The sequence below is a fragment of the Hyperoodon ampullatus genome, assembly GCF_949752795.1.
Source record: "Hyperoodon ampullatus genome assembly, chromosome: 12".
Taxonomy (NCBI): Eukaryota; Metazoa; Chordata; class Mammalia; order Artiodactyla; family Ziphiidae; genus Hyperoodon; species Hyperoodon ampullatus.
In genome coordinates, this window is record NC_136925.1 from 11922829 (window position 1) to 11945544 (window position 22716).

Consider the following 22716-nt stretch of genomic DNA (forward strand, 5'->3'; position numbering starts at 1 on the left):
TGGAAGAGGGTGGTAGAAATATGACCATTGAATTTGGGGTGGCAGGGTAGATTTTTTAAGAGAATACTTTAAATAAAAATGATGAGGGGCTTCCCTGGTGGCGCAGTGGTTGAGAGTCCGCCTGCAGATGCAGGGGACACGGGTTCGTGCCCCGCTCCGGGAAGATCCCACATGCCGCGGAGCGGCTGGGCCCGTGAGCCATGGCCGCTGAGCCTGCGCGTCCGGAGTCTGTGCTCCGCAACGGGAGAGACCACAACAGTGAGAGGCCCGCGTATTGCAAAAAAAAAAAAAAAAAAAAAAATTGATGAGGGGCTGTAGGAGAACTCTCCTCCCCCAGATTCAAAATTAAGATGGCTTTGGGGACTGCTGCTCGTAAAGAAAATATTAATCCTACTAATTCATATATAAGGAGAAGAAAATTATTGAGTTTTAAATGTTAAAAATTTTTTGAAATGATAGAGAAAGATGAAGGAGCAGGTTGGAACATGAGATTTCATGCATACGGGTGGGGATGGGGTGTTAAGTGTGGTGACAGAGTCCATTTACTGCACACTAGGAAACGTCAGCATGCAGAAGAGAAATGCAACACTATTACTTGTGACATTTTAGTGGGCACACTGACTAGAGTAGATAATACTGTAATAGAAATACCCCATAAGGTACTTGATGTCACCTTCGTTATGTACCTTTTGCAAGTAACAGAATTTTGGAGAATGATTTTTAGATTATGAAACAAAAAGTGTAATTTAGAGTGTTATACTTAAAATTATTATTATTATTATGTTTTTTTTTTTTGCGGTACGCGGACCTCTCACTGTTGTGGCCTCTCCCGTTGCGGAGCACAGGCTCCGGATGCGCAGGCTCAGCGGCCATGGCTCACGGGCCCAGCCGCTCCGCGGCATGTGGGATCTTCCCGGAGCGGGGCACGAACCCGTGTCCCCTGCATCGGCAGGTGGACTCTCAACCACTGCGCCACCAGGGAAGCCCTTAAAATTATTTTTGAGGAAAGGTAATCTCCCTAGAAAGATGTTAAAGCAGTGATTTCTAAAAATACATATATTGATCTCTTACCATTATTGAGTGCATTTTCATAGACTTATTTTTCTTAAGTAATATTGCATTCATATATGAGGTGGTCTGGCATTTATGAAATGTTATAATGTTTGAGAGTCATCTAAAAATAGTTAAGGTTTTTTGTGTTTAAAATGATCCCTTAAAGAATAGGATGATTGAGCAGATTTATAAAGAATGCCTATCATACTATGTTCACAAAGTTACCTTAAAACAGCAATATTACTTAATTTACCCTTACAGGTAATGCATTGTTTATAAGTTCAAAGTGAGTCAGCTGAGCAAATTAGAAATCAAGTTTAAAATTTTATATGCTAATATGACAAAAGGACTTTTATTTACATTCTTAGTTTCACGTTCTTTAATTGCTGCTTAATCTAATAAGCATTAATACACAGACAACTTATATGTTAGTGTGAATAAAATAGTTAAAACAGACACAGAATTATGAAGAGTAACAAAAATATACAGAAATATTTGAGCCCAAATAGGAAGATGAATGATCAGTGTCCCTTTGTGGACAAACAGAATAGAGTACTGGGGTAGATTCTGGGAAGGAGAGAAAGCATCAGAGGAGACACATATACCACAGTCCCTGCCTTTGGAAAGCAAACAGCCTAATGGATTTGGATATGAAAATAAATAATTGTAATAGAAAAGTAAATGGCAAGCTATAATGAAATTACAGACAAAATGCTGTGGGAAGGCAAAAGGGGCTAATGGTTTTCTCTGCAGTGTAACTTTTTAACTGGGCCCCAAAGCATAAGTTAAATCCAAATGAATGAACAAAAAAAAACTGGAGGCTATTCCGAGCAGAGAAGAAACCTGCATTAACAAGGCATAAAAACAAATCTACTTGGCATCTTACAGAAAAAATAAATTGTGGCAGGACCACTGAATATTTGGGGAGTACAGTGAGGGATGAAGCAAGATAATATGTTTCCAAATGATCATTTTTAAAAATCTATGAACCCAAAGTCTTATTTCTGCCATCCTATTTAATTACTTTATCTTTCCTTGGAGTAAACTCGTGTTGTCTTATTTGGACATTAAAGCAACTGGAAATGGGATGATCTGTATAAATCAAACTGGATTTTTGTGGATTATTCTGGTTAAGTATATTTGTTAATATATATAGCCAGCCTTAAAAAATCATCGAACGATCTGTGGCTTTAGATTTTAGCTTTAGGATATAATTTTACTAGGACAAATGGTTAAGATGCCTCAAGTTAGCTGATGATGCTAAAATAGAAACTGATGTGTTAAACTTTAAACTACGTGAATTACAAAAAACTGATTTAAAATTAAAGAGCTAAAGCAGGCTTAAAATTATATATATTAAGTACAAAGGGAAAAGTAAGAATTATTTTGAATAACTAAAGATAATGTTAGAGGAAAATTAATAAAGTAAAATGTGCATTGATATCTTACTTTAGAAAGTAGTTGAACACTAAGTTCTGGAGTAAACAAGCCCATTATCAAGGAGTGACTCAAAATACATTCTCTATAAATAAAACGTGTTTACCAAGCTGTTTTGCTTTTGTCAACGATAAAAGCAGGTTGACTTGTTTTCTCAGAACCTCAAGTACCTTATCCTTCTGCAAACTTTTATCTAAGATATTATGTCAGTTAGAGAATCTTTTCCCCCTTGTTTTCTGTATTAGAAGTATAGAAATGGAAATACAGGCTACAAAGAGACACTTAAGTTGTAAACAATTTTAAAAATATAAACTAGAATGTTAAAGCAAAAAAAGGGAACTTTAGTGAGGCCATCCATCTAACTGGTTTAATACCCCTTTTTTGCAGATACAGATACTAATAAGTCCCTAAGAGATAAGTTAAAAGTTGATAGTATGAGACTTGGGACTATAATGCAAGTGTCTGGATTCCAAGTCTCTTTTTTTCTACATTTCACATTTTTGTGTTTTGTTTGCATCATCTGTCCTTTAATTTTAAAAACAAAAGGGTGTTACTGCTTTTTTAGTATAATGGAGACAGTCATTTGAAGTCACGAGAAAATCAAAGTCACAGACGATATAAAAGAAAATCAGAGGTCAGAGAGCTTAAACCTAGGTTATTTGAGAAGGAAACATGAGTCTGGACAATGAGAGATGAACAGAATACTAAAGCATTGCAGGATCCAAGGTACTGCTGTGTGCAGAGATCATTCGTGTGGATGCTTCAGAGAGATATTTACCAACTAGCCAATCTTAAACCTTTGAGAATGCAATTTCAGAAGGGTAGTATGGGCTGAAGTATTAGAGAATTAAGTGAAAAGATTTAACTATGAAGAAAATTCCTTTCTGAATTTGTTTTTTGATTGGGATTTTTACCATGCTTTCTAAATAGCCTTAAAAATCCCACATATAAGTGGCACGTGGACTGCAAGCATTAGGATATTGCTGAATGTTGTATATGAATCTAATTTTTAATCTGATACCATACAGAAGTGCATTCAGGAGCTTGCTGTTTGGCTAATGCCTCTTGACGCTTTTTGCAAAGTGAGTATATTCTTAATTCCACAGATCTGTTTCCCTCCTTCATGCAGTGAGGGAGAACATGGGGTTCTGGTTTGAGTATTTTGGGTTGAGTCCTTTGTTGAACATCCAAGTATAGATCTTGAGTTGGCAGTTGAGTTGGGTCTGGAGATCTGGAGAAGTTTATGCCGGGTTGGCTGGGGCAGGTGGGAAGGAAAGCTGTGAGGTTGGATGTGAGATCACCTAGAGGGTGAACTCAAACAGAGGAGAGATGCAGGGGTGGAGCTCTGTGGCCATCCCATTGAAAGAAGAGCACCCAGCAATGGAGAACTAAGAAGGAAGATTAGGTGACGGTAGTTTCCTGTAAGCCAAGGGAAGAGTGATCCACCATTTCAAGCAGTCAAAAGGAGAGACATATTTAAACAGATTATTACAGTAGGAAGAGGGGATGCTGCAAAAAGAGGAGCTGACCGTGAGATATTTGCAGGGGTTTCAGACACCAGGCAGGAGAGGGCTTTTCTTTTCTAGGGAGGAGTAAGCAAGGCTAGAAGGAACCAGCTGTAAGAGTGAGATGACCATGGGATGTTTTTCCTGAGGTCAGCCAGGAGGGCTTGCTTAGGAAGGGCTGTCTGCTGGCTCAGGCTGAGGCTAGGGCAGAAGGCGGCCCTTTGGGGGCCTGGAGAAGGAGGGAAATCTAACTAAAGGTTACTCAGGTCAAATCAACAAGCCTCTTGTTCTGATTGATCAGTGGGGACAAACAGCTTAGCAGATCTTTCGTGAAGGAGAGACAGAGTATAGAGGGCTGCTGTCTGGCTTCGTCCCAGGTAAACAAGGGAGGTGTCCAAGAGCCTTCTCTGTGTCATACATTATATCCTTTTTCATACTAAGTCCTCAAAACCTGGTGTGTATTTTACACTTAAGGAACATCTTAATTCAAACACTAAATTTTCATTATCTAAATGAGAACGTTTATTGGTTAAAGTGAAGTATAGTTCTACCAAAGCACTAAAGTTGTTTAATGAAAAAATATTTTACACTGCTTCAGTTTTTAGTTTAAATTAAATTAATTAAAATTAAATACAATTAGAAATTCAGTTCCCTAGTTTCAGTCTCAGCCATGTTACCAGTGGCTATTATATTCGACAACGCAGGTCTAGGGCCCACGTGAGTGGTTGGCATCTCATAGGAAATGCAGCCTCTTACAAAGCTAAGCCCCTCCCTCGCCCAAGGATGGCACCATCGTGTGAGTGTGAACCACAAGTAAAGTTAAATATATTACTTGCAGAAAACCGAAAGCAAAGTTGGCCTTAGTGTCAAGAACAGGAAGGAAGGAATTGCATTCCTAAGAAATTGTAGCCGCAGACTAGCTGTTTGCAGATTTGCAGGCCATATGCACATCACCAGAGTGAATTTGTTTCATTGGAATTTCTGGCAGTGCGGTAGGCACATGGTGCAAGTAAATTTAATCCTCCCTAGAGGAAAGTACCATAATTCTTGGCTTCACGGAATTCCCACAAAGGAGTGCAAGTGAAGACATCAGAGTCAAATATACAAGCACACAGGAATCAAAATACCATGAAGAGGGCTTCCCTGGTGGCGCAGTGGTTGAGAGTCCGCCTGCCGATGCAGGGGACACCGGTTCGTTTCCCGGTCTGGGAAGATCCCACATGCCGCCGAGCGGCTGGGCCTGTGAGCCATGGCCACTGAGCCTGCGCGTCCGGAGCCTGTGCTCCGCAACGGGAGAGGCCACAACAGTGAGAGGCCCGCGTACCACAAAAAAAAAAAAAAATTAAAAAAAAAAAAAAAAAAAAAAAATACCATGAAGAGAGCTAGAAGAAATAGCAGACAACAGAAAGAGATTTGCAAAGCCCTGATATTGGAATTACCAACACAGATTATGGAACAGCTAACTGTGATGAAAGGAATAAGAGCAGATCAAAATATCGGCAGGGAACAACAAAGTATTGAAAAAGAATGAATGAAACCCTAACAGATTTGTAAATGAACCAAATACAATGTTTAAAAATGAAGATACAGTAATTGAAGTTAAACTCAGTTTAGAAAACTGCAGATTAAAACCACAATGAGGCGTCTCCACTTACCGTTTGTTCGCTGTCGTAGGAAAAGTAGTAGGTGTCATAGCACAGCTCAGAGGAAAATGGGCACACGCCATACCGGGTGAACAAAATTAACATCATCCAGGGGCAGCGCAGCCTGTGCCTCAGGATGTGACACCCTGGGAAGAACAGGGAACAAGAATCAGATCCCGAGGAAACGGGAGACAAACCCAGACTGACGACTGACAAACATGGTATAAAGGAACTGGCTGTGTGCTTCAGAACTGTCAGTGTCGTCAAAGACCAGAGGCTCAGGAAGTCACAGATTCAGGGTAGTCAGGGGACACCAGAACGCAGTGTAGTACATGGTCCTGGATTGGATCTTGCACTAGAGGGTAAATGCACTGTGAAAAATACACTGGGATAAATGACATGTCGAAGAATGGACTGTAGAGCACATTTTAAAAAATAGAATCATTATTAAAATTCCTAAATTTAATAGCTGTTCTCTGGTTATGTAAGAGAACATCTGGCTATTTAAAAGTGCTCTGTTGTTAAGAGGTTAAACCACATGATACATGGTTCAGAAAACATAAGTGTATATATTTTGAGAAAATGATAAAAGGGAGGGAAAAAACATGAGAACCACTGTACACCACCAGATGGCTACTATTTTAAAAACTGACAGTACCAAGTGCAGGCCACGATACGGAATTACTAAAGATAACCACTTCTAATTACCATTTGGGGGGTATTATAATTACATTATTTATTTAATTATACATTACTTATATCCTTTAAAACATTTACACTTCTATATATTATTTTTTCTTAAATTCCAAAAAATTTAAATTGATATGCCCAGTGGTTCAACATGATGAATTTTGCCCCACAAAATGACAGAACATATTTTGAATATAAGAATTAGTGAATACAGTGTATGCTATCTGGTAATTCCCTAAGCAATTTAGATTAAAAAGTATACCTTCAAAAAAAAAAAAAAGTATACCTTCTTGTGCAAGTGCGTTGATCTTTTGTGTTTACTTTCAGTCTTGAATCTGCTACAAAATAATTTGTCTCTCACATTTTCCTGTCATTTCTGGTATAAATTTCTAGCATCAAATAAACCTTGGTTTAATTATAGGAATATTAAGCTGTGGAAAATGAATCATTCTTTGACTAGGTTTACAGAATCTATTCCTCTTGAGGCTCTGCAAAAGGACAGTTTAAATCCACAAAGAACATAATGAAAACTCTTCAGAAATTAAACCTCTAAGGACACACCATACTTGAAAACTTGTTGAAGAATTTTTTCATATATTTAAATAACCCACCAATTTAAATGCAAAGATGGTATTCTATGTTTGGTTATATAATCCAACTTACTTAAACAATTTAAGATATTTCTATAAATTTCTCACCTATTTTTAAAGATAGAGCAATTTTTACACTTTCTTATGTTAAGCATTTGCTCAGAAAGCTGTGAGTGAAACAGGAGGATTTTCTAGTCAAAGTCACTTCTTATGATAGTGTCAGAAACCTAGTGCCTTCTTTCTGGATATTTTCCATACGTACTCCAACTCTAGCATCTTATCCATTCCAGGGCACTCTCTTGTTAACAATTCATAGTAGACTAAAGTCTAAACCATTCCCAAATGCTGCTCTGTAAGTTTTAAAAGCTTTTTAATCCCATAAGATGTGGGGAACTGACACCAACATTGTGTTGCTAATGCTCAACAGTTCTGGGCACAGATGCATTTCCCTGCCCCTGCGTTAAATACCACCGAGAACAAACACAAATGCTTGAAAACTCCTACTGTGAAACAACTCCAAAAGCTTACTTACCAAGATGAATTGCCCAAGAAGACTTGCTTTGGGATTTCTCATTTCATTGTGTCCACCAACCCAAAACCTGTCATAAACGTAGCCCAATTCTAGCCTGTTCCCCACAGTCTCTAAGACCTTGATTAAAGTGGTCCAACCCAGCCCCTTAAACCTTATAAATAACCCTTTGCCCTCCTTGATCTCCCTCACTGCAGTTAGTCTAATAAATGTAGCTTTACTAGATCAATGAGGTTTTCTAAGTCATGTTTTGGAGACTTGACAGTTGACAATAAATAAGCCTAGTTATTCTGGATAATTTAAGGGGTGTTAATAATTTAATCAATAAATTCAGAACCTTAGATTTCCATTCCTATCTTCTAACTACTATCTGGTTTATCTGTACCAAAATGCATGTCCTGCCAACCCCTCAAACCTCAATTCCAAGGTTGAACTCCTTTCCTTCCCTCTTCCACTTAGTTTCCACCTGTCACCCTCATCTCATAGGGTAGCAGGAGTTGTCCTCTGCCTTTTGTGTGCCCTAAACTGTTTACTCAGAGGGAAATCTTGAAATCATATTTGCATTTTCTTGCTTCTTCAGTACTAACCAGTTTCCACATCCCACCAAGGTTAGATAAGAAATAGCAAACAAAAAGAAACAACTTGGGTATTTACCCATCAATGAGGATACTTGAAATAACATTACATACAATGTAATGATACAGCTTTATATGTTTTGACAGAAAAATATTCACCATATTTTTGATGATAGATGGAAGAATGTATATATTATCTCATGTTTTATGCTTTTGTGCATAAACAGTGTAGAAGTCAGGCTGCAAGTTCACAAGGATAGTTCAGCATACTTACATCAATCAATGTATGATACACCGCTTAAACAAAAGATGAAACTACATGAACATCTCAGTAGATGCAGGAAAAGAAATTCAACATCCATTCATGATAAAAACTCTTACCAAAGTGGGTATAGAGGGAACATATCTCAACCTAATAAAAACTATTTATGACAAACTCACAGCCAAAATAATGCTCAACAGTGAAAAGCTGAAAGCCTTCCCACTAAAATCTGGCACAAGAGCGGTATGCCCACTCTCACCTCTTCTATTCACCATAGTATTGGAAGTCCTAGCCACAGCAGTCAGACAAGAAAAAGAAATAAAAGTTATCCACATTGGTAGGTAAGAGGTAAAGTCGTCATTATATGCAGATGACGTGATACTATATTTAGAAAACCCTAGAGACTCCACACAAAAACAACTAGAACTGACAAATGAATTTAGCAAGGTAGCAGGATACAATATTGTATAGAAATAGGTTGCATTTCTTTACACTAACAATGAAATATCAGAAAGGGAATGTAAAAAAAAATACCTTAAAAATCACATCCAAAAAAATAAAATACTTAGGAAGACCTGACCAAGGAGGTGAAAGACTTATGTGCTGAAAACCATAAAACATTAATAAAGGAAACTGAAGATGATTCAAAGAAATGGAAAGATATCCCATGCTCTTGGATTGGCAGAATTAATAATGTTAAAATGGACATACTACCCAAAGAAATCTACAGATTTAATGCAATCCCTATCAAATTACCCATGACATTTTTCACATAACTGAAATAAATAATCCTAAAATTTATATGGAACCATAAAAGACCCAGAATTGCCAAAGCAATCCTGGAGAGAAAGAACAAAGCAGGAGGTGTAACCCTCCCAGACTTCAGATGATACTACAAAGCTACAATAATCAAAATGGTGTGGTGTTGGCACAAAAACAGAATATGGATCAGTGGAGAGAATAGCCCAGAAATAAACCCATCACACCTACGATCAGTTAATCTTCAGCAGGAACATACAATGGAGAAAAGACAGTCTGTTCAGCAAGTGGTGTTGGGAAAGCTGGACAGCTGCATGTAAATCAGTGAAGTTAGAACATTCCCTCATGTCACACAAAAACTCAAAATCGCTTACATACTTGAACATAAGACATGATACCATGTAACTCCTAGAAGAGATCATAGGCAAAATATTCTCTGGCATAAATTGTACCAGTGTTTTCTTAGGTCAGTCTCCTAAGGCAGTAGAAATAAAAACAAAAATAAACAAATAGGGCCTAATCAAACTTAAAAGATTTTGCTCAGCAAAGGAAACTGTAGACAAAACGAAAAGACAACCTACAGAATGGGAGAAAATATTTGCAAATTATGCGACCAACAAGGGATTATTTTCCAACATATACAAACAACTCATACAATTCAACAACAACAAAAACAACCCAATTGAAAAATGGGCAGAAGACCTAAACAGACATTTCTCCAAAGAAGACATACAGGCCATGAAAAGATGCTCAATGTTGCTAATTACTAGAGAAATGCAAATCAAAACTACAAGGAAGTTCCACCTCACACGGGTCAGAATGACCATCATTAAAAAGTCTATGAATAACAAATGCTGGAGGGCGTGTGGAGGAAAGGGAACCCTCCTACACTGTTGGTGGAAATGTAAACTGGTGCAGCCACTATGGAGAACAGTATGGAGGTTCCTCAGAAAACTAAAAATAGAATTACCATATGATCCAGCAATCCCACTCCTGGGCATATATTCAGATAAAACTATAATTTAGAAAGATACATGCACCCCTTTGTTCATAGCAGCACTATGTACAATAGCCAAGACATGGAAACAATCTAAATGTCCATCGACAGATGAATGGATAAAGAAGATGTGGTACATATATACAATGGCATACTCCTCAGCCATAAAAGAGAATGAAATAATGCCATTTGCACCAACATGGATGGACCTAGAGATTATCACACTATGTGAAGATAAGTCAGAAATAGCAAGACAAATACCATATGATATCACTTACATGTGGAATCTAAAATATGACGCAAGTGAACTTATCTATGAAACAGAAACAGACTCACAGACTAGAGAACAGACCTATTTATTTCAGTGGTTGCCAAGGGGAGGGGGGTGGGGGAGGGATGGAGTGGGAGTTTGGGGTTAGCAGATGTAAACTATTACACACAGGATGGCTAAACAACAGGGTCCTACTGTACAGCACAGGGAACTACATTCAATATCCTGTGATAAACCATAATGGAAAAGAATGTAAGAAAAGAATGTATATATATGCATAACTGAATTACTTTGCTGTACAGCAGTAATTAACACAACTTTGTAAATCAACTCTACTTCAATAAGAAAAAAATGTGTGTATATATATATATATATAAAATATATTAAAAAGTCGGGCTGTACCTCCGGGAAACAAGATGTGGAATAAAGAAATAAATATTCACTGTTTTTTGTTGTTGATAAATAGCTTTTATTCTGTAACTAAAGAAAAAACATCGTTAAGCCTTTTAAAGGATGAAAACAGTGAGAGACCAGATAGTGGCATGCGTCTGCCCAGTAGCTATTGATTATAGAGAAGACTTTTTTCCTTCCAGTTTGTTGAAAGGTAGCAGTGGGGAGGGTAGTTACTGAGACTTTGAAAAAATGTATTTCTTTTTTTTTTGGCCATGCCCCATGGCTTTGTGGGATCTTAGTTCCCCAACCAGGGAGTGAACCCGCACTCTCAGCAGCGGAAGTGTGGAATCCTAACCACTAGACCACCAGGGAATTCCCTGAAAAAATGTAATTCTTGGTAACATCTTTTTCCCAGAATGTGGAATATTTCTTTCTACTTGAACTGAGTTTCCAGGAGATTTTATAACTCAAGGTAACTAAGCAGTAGTGCTCAAGTACTTACATAATCACTAACAATGGATTCAGGTGGGGTTTTTTTTGTTTTTTTTTACCTACCAATACTTTTGCCTGTAAGCAAAACTAAAAAATAAAAATAAATTTTTTAAATTGAAAAATGTATTTTGCAGGAGAGGCTACTGTTTAAAACTAGTTTTATTAAAGGAGTTACTCCACTAGTTTACATTTGATGTTTGGTATACAGTTATAAATAAAAAGCTCATTTTAAGGAAAGCCAGTTTTTAGAGGCTGAAAATGAAGCTGTTCAGGGGATTTCGTTAGAAACTTAGCTGTATGGCCTGAGGTTAAAAAGGGACACCGATGCTTTGTGATGACAGTATTTGTTAACGTCTCCTGTGGTGCTGTGTGCCCAAGTGGGTGGTCCATAAATGTAATTTGAAATGAAAATGTTACCAGGCTCTTTCTGTGTGGATTTAAAAGACAGGTTTGAATATGGACTTTAAATTTAATACCTCCTACCCCATGTTAAGTGAAGCTAATTAATTTTAGCTTTCTGGAATTTTGTAACAAGAAGACCCACTTCAGGAGAATATATGTAATCCTTTCCCTTAGACTCAAGCACATGGGGCCTTTAAAAAAAACACTATATGGTCTTTTTGTCTTATAGTCTGCAAATTTGGAGGTGGGGATGGGAAAGTTAAGGACAGATTTAGTCTAAAGATGAGGAGAAGTCAGGTCACCTAGAATTGTGATAATTTTGATAGCCTTATTTAGAAAGTTATCCTGTTTATTTGAGGAATACAACAATAATAACAGCCTTTGCAATTTGAACACCTTTGGAAGATATTGACATATCATTTTTTCTAATACTGAGAATCAAAGCCTGTGTGTCTTGAAATTCTAAAATAAATTTATAAATTAATTTCCAGGATTCCATATGATCATTTAGTTTTTCTTATCTATTCTTCCTTGCTTTTTCATGTAATAAATGTTTATATTGATATCTAGTATGTGCCAGGCACTATTCCAGGTACTAGTGACACAACAGTGAACAAAGCTCACATATTCCTGTCCCCATGGAGCTCACTTAGTAGAAGGAGACAAATAAGTATGTCAGGCGGTAAGCATTATGGAGAAAAATACAGTGCCAAAGGAGGGTAGGCGGTGCACAGAAGGAGGGACGGTTTGAAATGCTGAGTAGAGTAGAAAGGAAATTCTTACTGAGAAGCTGACATCTGGGCAAAACGACCTTCAGGAAGTGAGATTCCTGGGGAGAAGCCCTGCAGACCAAGGTGACAGCAGGTGCAGAGTGGGGCGGGGGAGGGGGACTGGACGAGGAAGAGGAGGAGGAAGGGCAGGTCATCAAGGTTAAGGACTTCAGGGTTTACGCTCAGATGCAAAGTCTAGAAGGTTGTGAGCAGATGACTTGATGTGATATGTAGACCAGGGCCTGGCAACCGTTTTCTCTAAAGGACCGGATAGTCAATATTTTAGGCTCCGTGGGACCTACAGTAGGGTCCGCACTGCTCAGCTCTGCCACCGCAGCACAGAAGCTGCAGTACACGGTACGTCACGGATGCCGTGGCCGTGTTCCAGCAAAACTTACAAAAACAAGGAAGGAACGGTCTAAATGTTTCCTTTTGGGGTAAAGTTTACCAGCCCCTGAGATAGACCATAAGAAACCAAGGGCAAAGGCAAGTTGAGAGGACTTTTGCAGGAATCCAAGGCAGAGCTTGTGGTGGTGGTGGATGTGGCAGGAAGTGGTCAGATTCTGGACAGATTTTGAAGGTAGACCCAGGGGGATTTGCTGAGGAGTCGAGCATAGCATATGAGAGAGAAAGGGGTTATGTGTGTGTGTTTAGAGTTTTAATTAGAAAACATTGCTTAATATTTTATATTCTGTATTTGATAATATCTAGAATAATTGTCTTTTTAAATCTATTTCCAACTTTCCAGGCTGTCCTTTTTTTTCCTTTGAACCTGTTTGACTTTGTTCTTGGTATTCCATCATAAACTGAGAACTAATAAGAAACCTAATAACTTCTCAGTCTACCGTTGGTTACCGCACATTTTTTCATTAGGTTTCCCTTATGGCTGAAAGCACGTGTGTAGTTGCGGTGTGGTGTGCAGGGTCAAGGAAGAAAGCGAAATTAAGATGTTAGCGTGTTAGCTTAATCTATGGGTAGTCCTAAATGAGACTTATCAACCATATGAAAATAATATACAGAGCCTTCTTATTTTGGTAATGTGCTTTTATAAAAATGTTTAAAATGAATAATTATTGGGGAAGTACAAACTATTAGATAAGGTCTTGGGCCGTATGTCCTGACTTCACTATTGCTTTTACTACCATCATTCTTCAATGCACAGTTATCTTCACTCACTTTCTCTTCAGCTGATCAGTTGCTAAGGGATGCAGAGTCTGTTGCCATAGTGACCCTCACATCTCACCTAAATGACATGTCAGATGAATTGCTGAGCCTTTTAACTAGTGCTCCACTCTGATCCACACTACACAGTGCTGTTAGTCTAATTGTTCTGAAGCAGTGGTTATCGAAGTTTCATGTGCATCAGAATCACTTGGAACGCTTGCAAAATACATCGCAAAATTTTTGATTCAGTGGATCTGAGGAGGGACCCTAGAATTTTCCGACGGTTTTGGTCTGGAAACCACACTGTGGAAACCGCTGTTCTCAAGTCCTCTGGCGATGTCATTCTTCCACCAGGAGCCTTAAGTGCTGCCCTGTACCATCTGATAAATTCAGCCGAGGACTGAAGGATTCCACTCTCTAACCCATCCTGCATGTTTCCAGCCTTTTTACATACACTTCCTGAACGTGCCCATCTTTTCCGTCTTTGCTTTTCAAATGTTTGTTCTTGGAATGTCACAGCCAGTTTCTACCCATCTCCTCCCATCTTTGTCAGTCAGAATCCTGGCCGTCTTACAAGGTTTCTTTCAAACCTGACCTTCTTTTTTGAATCTCCAAACACATGTGCCGTTTCTCTTTTTTTCATTTGAATCCCCATAGCATTTATACTTCTGATGACATGACCTTACTCTGTCTTAATCTATCATCATTTATGTGTCTTATCTCTGTCCTACCCTTTTATAGGAATGTGTAAGCTCCTTGAGGATAAGAAAACATATAGATATATATGAGTATATTTTTCTGCCTTGTTCAACCAGCATTTGTAGTTGTAGAATGGAACCACTTTTAAAATTTGTTCCTTTTTTTCTTTCTCTTGTTAAAAAATGTTCTTAAAGTAACATAAGATTGATATCTACCTAGTGTCTTGTCGCTTCTTGCTCACAATGGGAGGAAACCCATTGTATTTACTTCCTTCTAAGTACCTACTGACCCCTTTTCTTTGGATTAATTGCTTTCTAATTGCGCTGTTCAGCTCTAATGTTATAATTTCTGTTCATTGGACTTCTGATGCATTAGAAACCATATCTTCTTTCTTGATTTCCTTCCCAGAGCTCTTAGTTTACCTAGAGTTAAAGAAAAGAAATGCTTTGCGCAAAATGTATATCTGAAAAGTATTATATCTTCACAATTGATAGAATTGATGAGTTTCTGCTTAGAATTCTATGGAAGACTTCATTTCTTTTAGAACTTTAAAGGCATTGCACCATCTGTGTTTCATTTTTGACTGGTGAGAAATCCAACGCCAGTCTATTTCTTCTTTGGAAGTTAACTTGATAGTTTGTTTTCTCCATTGTCCCCTTGGGGAGCTCTTGTTCATTAGTTGCTGGATATCTTCATCATCTGTCTCCTCTCATATTTCGTATTTTCAGCCTACCATTTTGCTCTAGATTCTTGGATATGTATTCAGCTTTATCTTCAAACTATACCCTGAATTTTTTATTTTATGTAACAAATTTGTACTTTCCTTGAGGTACTTTACGTGTCTCATTTTTCTTTTTCAAGCATCTTTGTTTTATGGATGTAATATCCTCGTCAATATGTGAAGATACTAAACATTTTTCTTAATCGTTTCCTTGTTTCCTTTAAGTAAATTACAGTTCAGTTCATCTTGGAGCATTTCTGTCTATCTTGTTCCTTCCCCTCATGCTCATCGTTTTCTGTATATATCTGATGATTCATTCATATTTATGCTAGTTTGTATTTAAGTATCAGGAACCTGGGAAGCCTCATCACTGGGGACTTTATGACTGGGGTTTCTTGATCCTTACGTTATTTTTTAAAGTAAATGAGAAGGAAACCAGCTGTTTTACTGGAGACCTTTTAAATGCCAGCTTTCCATCGTCCAGAATATTGCTGAGGTCTCCCATCACTGTGTGGCCTTCCTCCCATTCTCTTTGCTGTTAAAAGTTTGCTCCTGGGGCTTCCCTGGTGGTGCAGTGGTTGAGAATCTGCCTGCTGATGCAGGGGACATGGGTTCGAGCCCTGGTCTGGGAGGATCCCACATGCCGCACAACAACTAAGCCCGTGAGCCACAACTACTGAGCCGGCACGTCTGGAGCCTGTGCTCCGCAACAAGAGAGGCCGCTATAGTGAGAGGCCCACGTACCGCGATGAAAAGTGGCGCCCGCTCGCTGCAACTAGAGATAGCCCTCGCACAGAAACGAAGACACAACACACACATACACACACAAAAAGTTTGCTCCTGGCTTTATTCCTGCTCCATAACTTTAATGAGGTCCTGGGAAACAGGACGGGAAACAACTGACTGTGCTCAGGCTACCCTCTTGAACCAGAAGACTTTGTGTTCAACAAGTTAAAATAGTCCTTCATGGTTAAGTACTATGAACTTATAATCTTTCACTTGACAAATAATAACTCTGTGTTGATAGCCTCATTCGATTTAATTCTACCCATCAAATGGGCAGAGCAATATTGAAGTTAGAGTGATGAGATAGAATTATTATTTAAGAATCCTGCTTGATCTCCAGCATCTGTATTTGACTCCAGATAAGTGGAGAGGAAACTAAAGTTTTAGCCAGATGGCAGTTTATTAATTTACCATAGGAAGTATAACCATTAAAGAAACTAGAGGCTCAGGGCTTGTGAATTCTCATTGGAGGAAGGAATCTGGAAAACCAACTTTATAGTCACATAGTTTCTAAGTGGGCCTGGAGTCAGAAGAGGGCCTCACTGACATTGGCTGGTATCATCCAGCTGAGAAAGCCTTATGTATTGTGTCCGTTGTCAAGTGAGGTTGCCGTGCAGACCAGAAAATTAAGTATCGATCACAGCATATTTTTCTTGGGTTTTGCTTGAGATCCAGAAAGTCTCTTACTGTCTAAGTTGTTTTCCTAGGTGACATTTTGATTGTGTTGATGACAGTTCAGCTAGGACAGTCCACTGAAGTTAGCTAGGTGTAAGGTTTCTCAGTTCTTCGGAGTCCACTCTGAAGACAGCCCAGGTGATTTTGTAAAATTTCTCAGCCACTTTTTATAGATGCTTGCTTAAGGATGCTGTCTCCTAAAACGTCAACCTTTTTTTTTTCTTTAAGCACATGTAGAATTCTCTCTAATTCTCAGAAGTTCAGTTTATCTTATCACTATCTGTCAGAAGTAGATATTATCTCAATGACACTTAGAAAGAAACTGATACTTAGAAGTTAAATGATTCCAGAATCTCACAGTAAATATAAGTGGCAGACTCAAGAGCCAAATCTCAATTTTCTGTCTCTAATATTTTCTGCTATACCCTGTAAATTGCTACCATTTTATGAAAAAGATAAAGTAATAGAAAGCAGTTGTTTTATGTTTTACTATCTTGGACAATTAAGAGTAATAGTAAATCTAATTAATTTAGGGTTTACTAATACAGTTTAAGATTGTGTCTACATGTTATGCTAATACTTAACCTTTGTGGCTCTCTTTTATAAGTTGGGTATGGCCAATTATTTTTATATGGTCAAGACAAATGAAATTAGGTGCATTCTTTCTTAAAGGAGCAATACATATTTTAGCATCTTTGAAATACATTAAACTTACTTAAATGTAATCAGAGCTCAACACAGATGATACTGGTTCTTAAAATAGTCACTATAAAAAGTTACTCTTTAGTACAAAACATGTGGCAAGTGCTATCTTTATTAGCCTGGTACAATTTATATATCCATAAAATATAAAAATCAATTTCCTTTAGAATTTCTGTGATGTTTGATGTTCACCAATTCTTTCTTTCCCTTTTACCCATCTCCTGCAGTGAGATTTAACAAAACATTATTAAACTGTATGCCATTTGTTAAGTTTCAGATGAGCATACAATTTTGGTTTTTATTACATATTTAAATTTTTTCTGCCCTCCTTATTTGGATATATGTTGCTAGTTGTTCAGATCTTTTTGTGCCTATATATTTCACATGCTGTAAATCCATTTGACAGTAGTTACTCACTGGCATTTTACTCCCCAGAAGCTCAGATCCAGCCTTCCTTTCATCCCAACAGCTCGTGTTTTCACTTGGATTGTTTCCAGGTTTGATGAACCTCTTCCTACTCTCAGTTCCCTCTGCCAGCCTGCAGTGCACTCATGTTATCCCCTTTGTTAAAACCATTTGATAAATAATTCCTAATCATATCACAGTAAAGCCTGAGATCCTTAGCCTGTTTCCAGTTAAGATTTGTATGTCTATTGTATTCAGTAGTAGCAAGACCCTAATCAGAAACCAAAGTTAGCACGATCACGGGCAACCATGAGAAAGGAAGTGGTGTTATAAACAGTCCAGTCTTCTCCCAGTTTTTTTGTCACTAGTCAAACAAAGAAATTGCTTTAAAATTCTCTGTGGTACATGAATTTTCCCAAATGCCCTCTCTCTGTATGCACATGTAACATAAGGATTTGTTTTATAAGTAAAGTACAAATATAGAGTTAATTAATTCTAAGCTGATTTCAAGTGAAGGTGTAACATGGCGATGGCATAATGGTGGCTTAAATCAGCACTAAGTATTTTTCAAAACATAGTTAAAGTAGAAGGTGCTGTTTATTATAGTTAATGAGCAAAGTTATGTTAATGGCAGTCAGCATACATTAACAATGACATAACCAGTGGTCTAAAAGGAAACAAGAAATAAGTAGTATTAAATCTATCAGGTATATTTATAAAGGTGGCTGTTACATGAGAAACAAGTTTAATGGCACTTTCTGTTAGTTACTCATCTAGTTTGATGATAAGTGAGAGCAGATGGGGGGAGGATGGTAGAAGCAGGATTTTGATTCTATTCATAGGCTCCAGGGGCTCTTTCTTGGTTCTTTTAATCCTGATCCTTACTGTATGGCCACTTTGAAGAAAAAATTTTGTCTGAACCCCTATTTTTAGCTTTTCATTGTAAACATGCACTCTTTGGTGTAATTGGAAGTTTATGTGTCCCTGTGAGGAATAACAGCCAGAAGTCTCCTGAACAATTCCAGTTTTAGAATGTACTCCCTAAATTGAGGAATTCACATTTACTTTGAAGGCCAAACCAAGTTCGAAATACTTACTGTAGTTTTTTAGATAGCAGTAGAAACACCTCTCTAGATCTCCTAGATATCTATGATTCAGGTGGGCAGCTGGGAGGTGGCAGATGGTGTATTCAGTGTGGAGTTATCGCTCAAACATAAAATATATGCATGGGGATTATTAACTAACATTCCTCTGTGGACATATGCCACTTTATACACATATAAATATAATGACATATACATATAAAGATAACTGTAAAAGCTGTTACATACTTTTTCAACAACAAAGCAGAACACTAACAATGTACATTTTTTTCTTATTTTAGAAGGCTTGCATCAAATCTCCAGCCTTTGAAAGTGGTAAACATGTAAAATAATGTGATAGGAAAAATATTTAAGATATGTTGTTTTTGTGGTGGGGAAAATAATCAGCAGGTATAGCCAATTTAAAATGTCACTGAGTGGATTATTAGACCCCCTGGGAAAAGTGATTTGATTCTACCTGCTTTTGCCAGCTCAGCCTTTGTCTTGTAATCCCTGTTCTAGCCTTGAAATTTCTGGTTCACTCAAGTTCTGACCCCCCAAATACCTTTAGGTATGGAAATGAGTAATAGAACTTTTTATTTTTTAAGTTTAGAGCATTAGCAATGTTGAGAAGGTTGAATAACTTTTTAAAAACAGGTTTGTGGGCTTCCCTGGTGGCACAGTGGTTAAGAATCTGCCTGCCAATGCAGGGGACGCGGGTTCGAGCCCTGGTCTGGGAAGATCCCACACGCCGCCGAGCAGCTAAGCCCGTGTGCCACAACTACTGAGCCTGTGCTGTAGAGCCTGCGAGCCACAACTACTGAGCCCACACACGCCAAAACTACTGAAGCCCACGTGCCTAGAGGCCGTGCTCAGCATCAAGAGAAGCCACTGCAATGAGAAGCCTGCTCATCGCAACAGAGTACCCCCCGCTCGCCGCAACTAGAGAAAGCCCTTGGCACAACGCTCAAAAAGCGTTGATGTTTTTAAAATAACTGTGAACAGGCATTTTTTACAGGCCGTTCCGTTCTTCATTTCAAATTGGTTATTTTTATTTAAAAGTATATTGCTGTGCAGCAGGTATCCTTTTACTGAATTATACACATTTAAATTTCACCAAATTCATTTGTATCTGTTTTGACTGTAGAGACAGAAGAATAATGAACATGTACAGATTAGTCATGATGCTAATACCCAAGCGAGTATTTTCCTCACTACTAGTGTGCACATAATCTTCTAAAATCTTAAGATGAGTTTTTATTGGCACCATTTGAGCAGCTCTTGAAAATTTTATTCTTTATCATGGTCTTAGTATATCTTGAAGAAGAAAATGGACATTAACTTCCACTTTGCAACCCTCGTTTGGTCTTCAAGATGACCCTATCAGGAAGTGTGGTGACAAGCAGAGTCTCGTGGTTCAGACTTGCCCATTCACATGGCAGAGAAGTGACCAAATGATACCTGACGTCAAGTCTGTCAAGACCAGGGCCTGGACTTGCTTTGTCGTGCTGGACATTTAAGTTATACTTTCATTTTCGAGGCATATTCAGAGCATCTTGTTTCGACATCCTTGGAATCTTCTCAGATTTTAGTCAAAAGAAATTAGAAAATGTATTATTTAGCAATATGATTTTAAAGTAAAATATCCCCTTTTTAAAAAGTTTAGTTTTTCAGCAGTCATACTGAATATGAATGCCAGGTATTCTGATGGGTACTGTGGAATATTCAGGCCAATCCAGTGGAAAAAGTGGCAAATTGAGTATGTTATATTACTGTGAAGCACCTTCTGTGATCGAGGGGAGAATTTGCTCTGGGGCAGAGTGGCTGACCAGTGGTTTTCCTGCCGGGAGGCGTCTCTGCTGCCTGAGCTCTGGCGCCTGGTGTGAGGCCGTGATCTGGGGGGCCAGGGACTGTAGGACAGGAGAGAAACATTTGTCCCTCCCCTGCTGCTTGATACCTTTTTGGTTTTTCTTAGGATGCTTGGAATATTCCTCTTAGACTTTTGTGTTGAGAAAGAGAACGAGGAATACGAAGGGGGCCCTTGGGGATCAGAGGATCTGCATTAAATTGCTGTCCTGCTTCTGAGAGGAAGGTGCTTCTCTGTTAAATGGCATGTTTTCCTGCCAGAAGCAGAGGCTGTCTGTCCAGCTGGGCATTGAGCCATCCGGAAGGACATGCTGAACTGTAGGGGAAGGGAGGGGAGGGTTGGGATAAAATAGAACCTAATGCTACTTTTCAGAAATCCATGGGACAAGTGGTTTTCATAAACAAGTATTTCCTTAGACTTCCTTTACTAGATAAAGGACTTTGTAAACTAATGGAAACAATGTGTTTGGATAAAATAGTATGGAGTCTCACACAAATACCAAGTAACCAGTCTGCCAATTTCTCTTTAAAGGTTACTTTTTTTTTTTTTGAAGGAGAAAAGTAAGTGATTTCTTTTTAAATTCAAGCTATAATGCTGTCTAAAATTCAGACAGTAAGCAAATCAGTAGATAATGATTTTTCTGTATTTCTGTATAAGCAGTGACCATTTTTTCAATAGCATTCTTAAAAAGAAAAAAAAGCTCAAAAAAATCTCAGTTGGATTCTTAGAAAAGAATGCTAACCACATCTGATTACTTTCTTCATTCTTCATCAGGAAAACTTTGTTTTGTTTTAGGATGTGTCTGGCATTCCAGGTTAAAATGCTTTTTCAATTACACTGAACTAGCCAATATAATTTTTTATACCTAAGAGCTGGGGTTACATTGGTAGCATTCACTTTTAAAAATATGTCATATTAGTTGATAATTTAAACTATATTAAGGTGATTGAAAGAGTGGGCTTTGGAGATAGGCCTAGATTTCAATCCTGTCTCTAACACTGATAATTAGTCTTGCTTAATAACCTTTTAGGTCAAGTATTAATAGTCTATTTCAAAAGAGAAACTACCTCACCCTAGTCCTTTATTTGCTTTTATAGATCAGTGTATTGTCACCCGGACCTACCTGTTCCTTCACAAGTTCTGGTTCTTCAGTGCCGCCTACTACTTTGGTAACTGGGCCTTTCTTGGGGTAAGTACAGGTGTCCCAGGGATGCTGTGACCATTAGTGGCCTGTTTTTGTCACAGCAATGCTATTGGGTTTTAAATTTGGTGCTTTCTGGATGACTTCAGGTTTGAGAAATAACGTACACCTTATTTACATTTGCAGGTGTTCATGATTGGGTTGACTGTCTCCTGCTGTAAAGGGAAGAAGTCGGTCATTGAAGGGGTGGATGAGGATGACTCAGACCTGAGTGATGATGAGCCCTCTCTCCACTCCGTCTGAGGGCTTCTGTTACACAGGTTTACTAAGCTGACTCTGCATCTCTTGTGCATTTGTAAAGTGTCAAACTAACATGAGAATGAACTGACTAGCTTTCATCAAAAATGAGAGCATGGCTATTAAAAAAAAAACTATATTTTTTATGTTTTCTGAAGTGACATTATTATATCATAGATTAACATTTTAAATTGCTATAATAATACTATATAAATATAAAAGTACTGGCCTTGTGAGGGAATGTTTGTAACAATTTTTTTTTCCTCTAGTGTATAATAGTGTTGAATTGATTGAAAGTCTTCCAGAATTAATATTCCCTTTGGTCACTTTTTAAAAACATAATAAATCACTTGTATCTGTGCCTTTGGGTCTCTAGAGTACTGTGGAATTTTCAAGTGTCTATATCTGATTGTTGAAAAATAATATTCACAGTATAGCTGATAAATAAACGTTATTCCACTATGCAGCTTGTTTTCTATTTTCTACATTAAATCACTAGCACCATTGAAATAGATTTCATGAACAGATTTCAGGCTGCTTGGTGTGCCAAGATGTATTATATTGTTCAGTCCATTAGATATCTTATCACCTCTACAGTATTTTAAGGCATATACATTGTTATAAATAACCTCAAAAGTTGTATTCCAGCATAAATGGGAATATTGTCAAGAATAAGTAATCCTGAAAAAAATCAGGGTACTGATCAGTTTAAGATATATGACATCATACTTTACCTTTAAAAATATTTTCTCATTCTAAAGATTTAGAATTTGCAAAAGATATAGGGAAAGCTATATACTATCGATAGG

General features: G+C 37.9%; 1 protein-coding gene across 1 annotated transcript in view; it reads left to right on the forward strand.

Moving 5' to 3' along the window:
• Positions 1 to 22342, forward strand: part of LMBRD1 (LMBR1 domain containing 1) — a 103400-nt gene extending 81058 nt beyond the window's left edge. The window contains exons 14-15 of the mRNA XM_079716773.1: positions 21567 to 21658; positions 21797 to 22342. Of these exons, the coding sequence (XP_079572899.1) occupies positions 21567 to 21658; positions 21797 to 21913 (209 nt within the window). The 3' untranslated portion in view covers positions 21914 to 22342. The remainder of the gene's footprint in view (positions 1 to 21566; positions 21659 to 21796) is intronic.
• Positions 22343 to 22716: the final 374 nt, after the last annotated feature.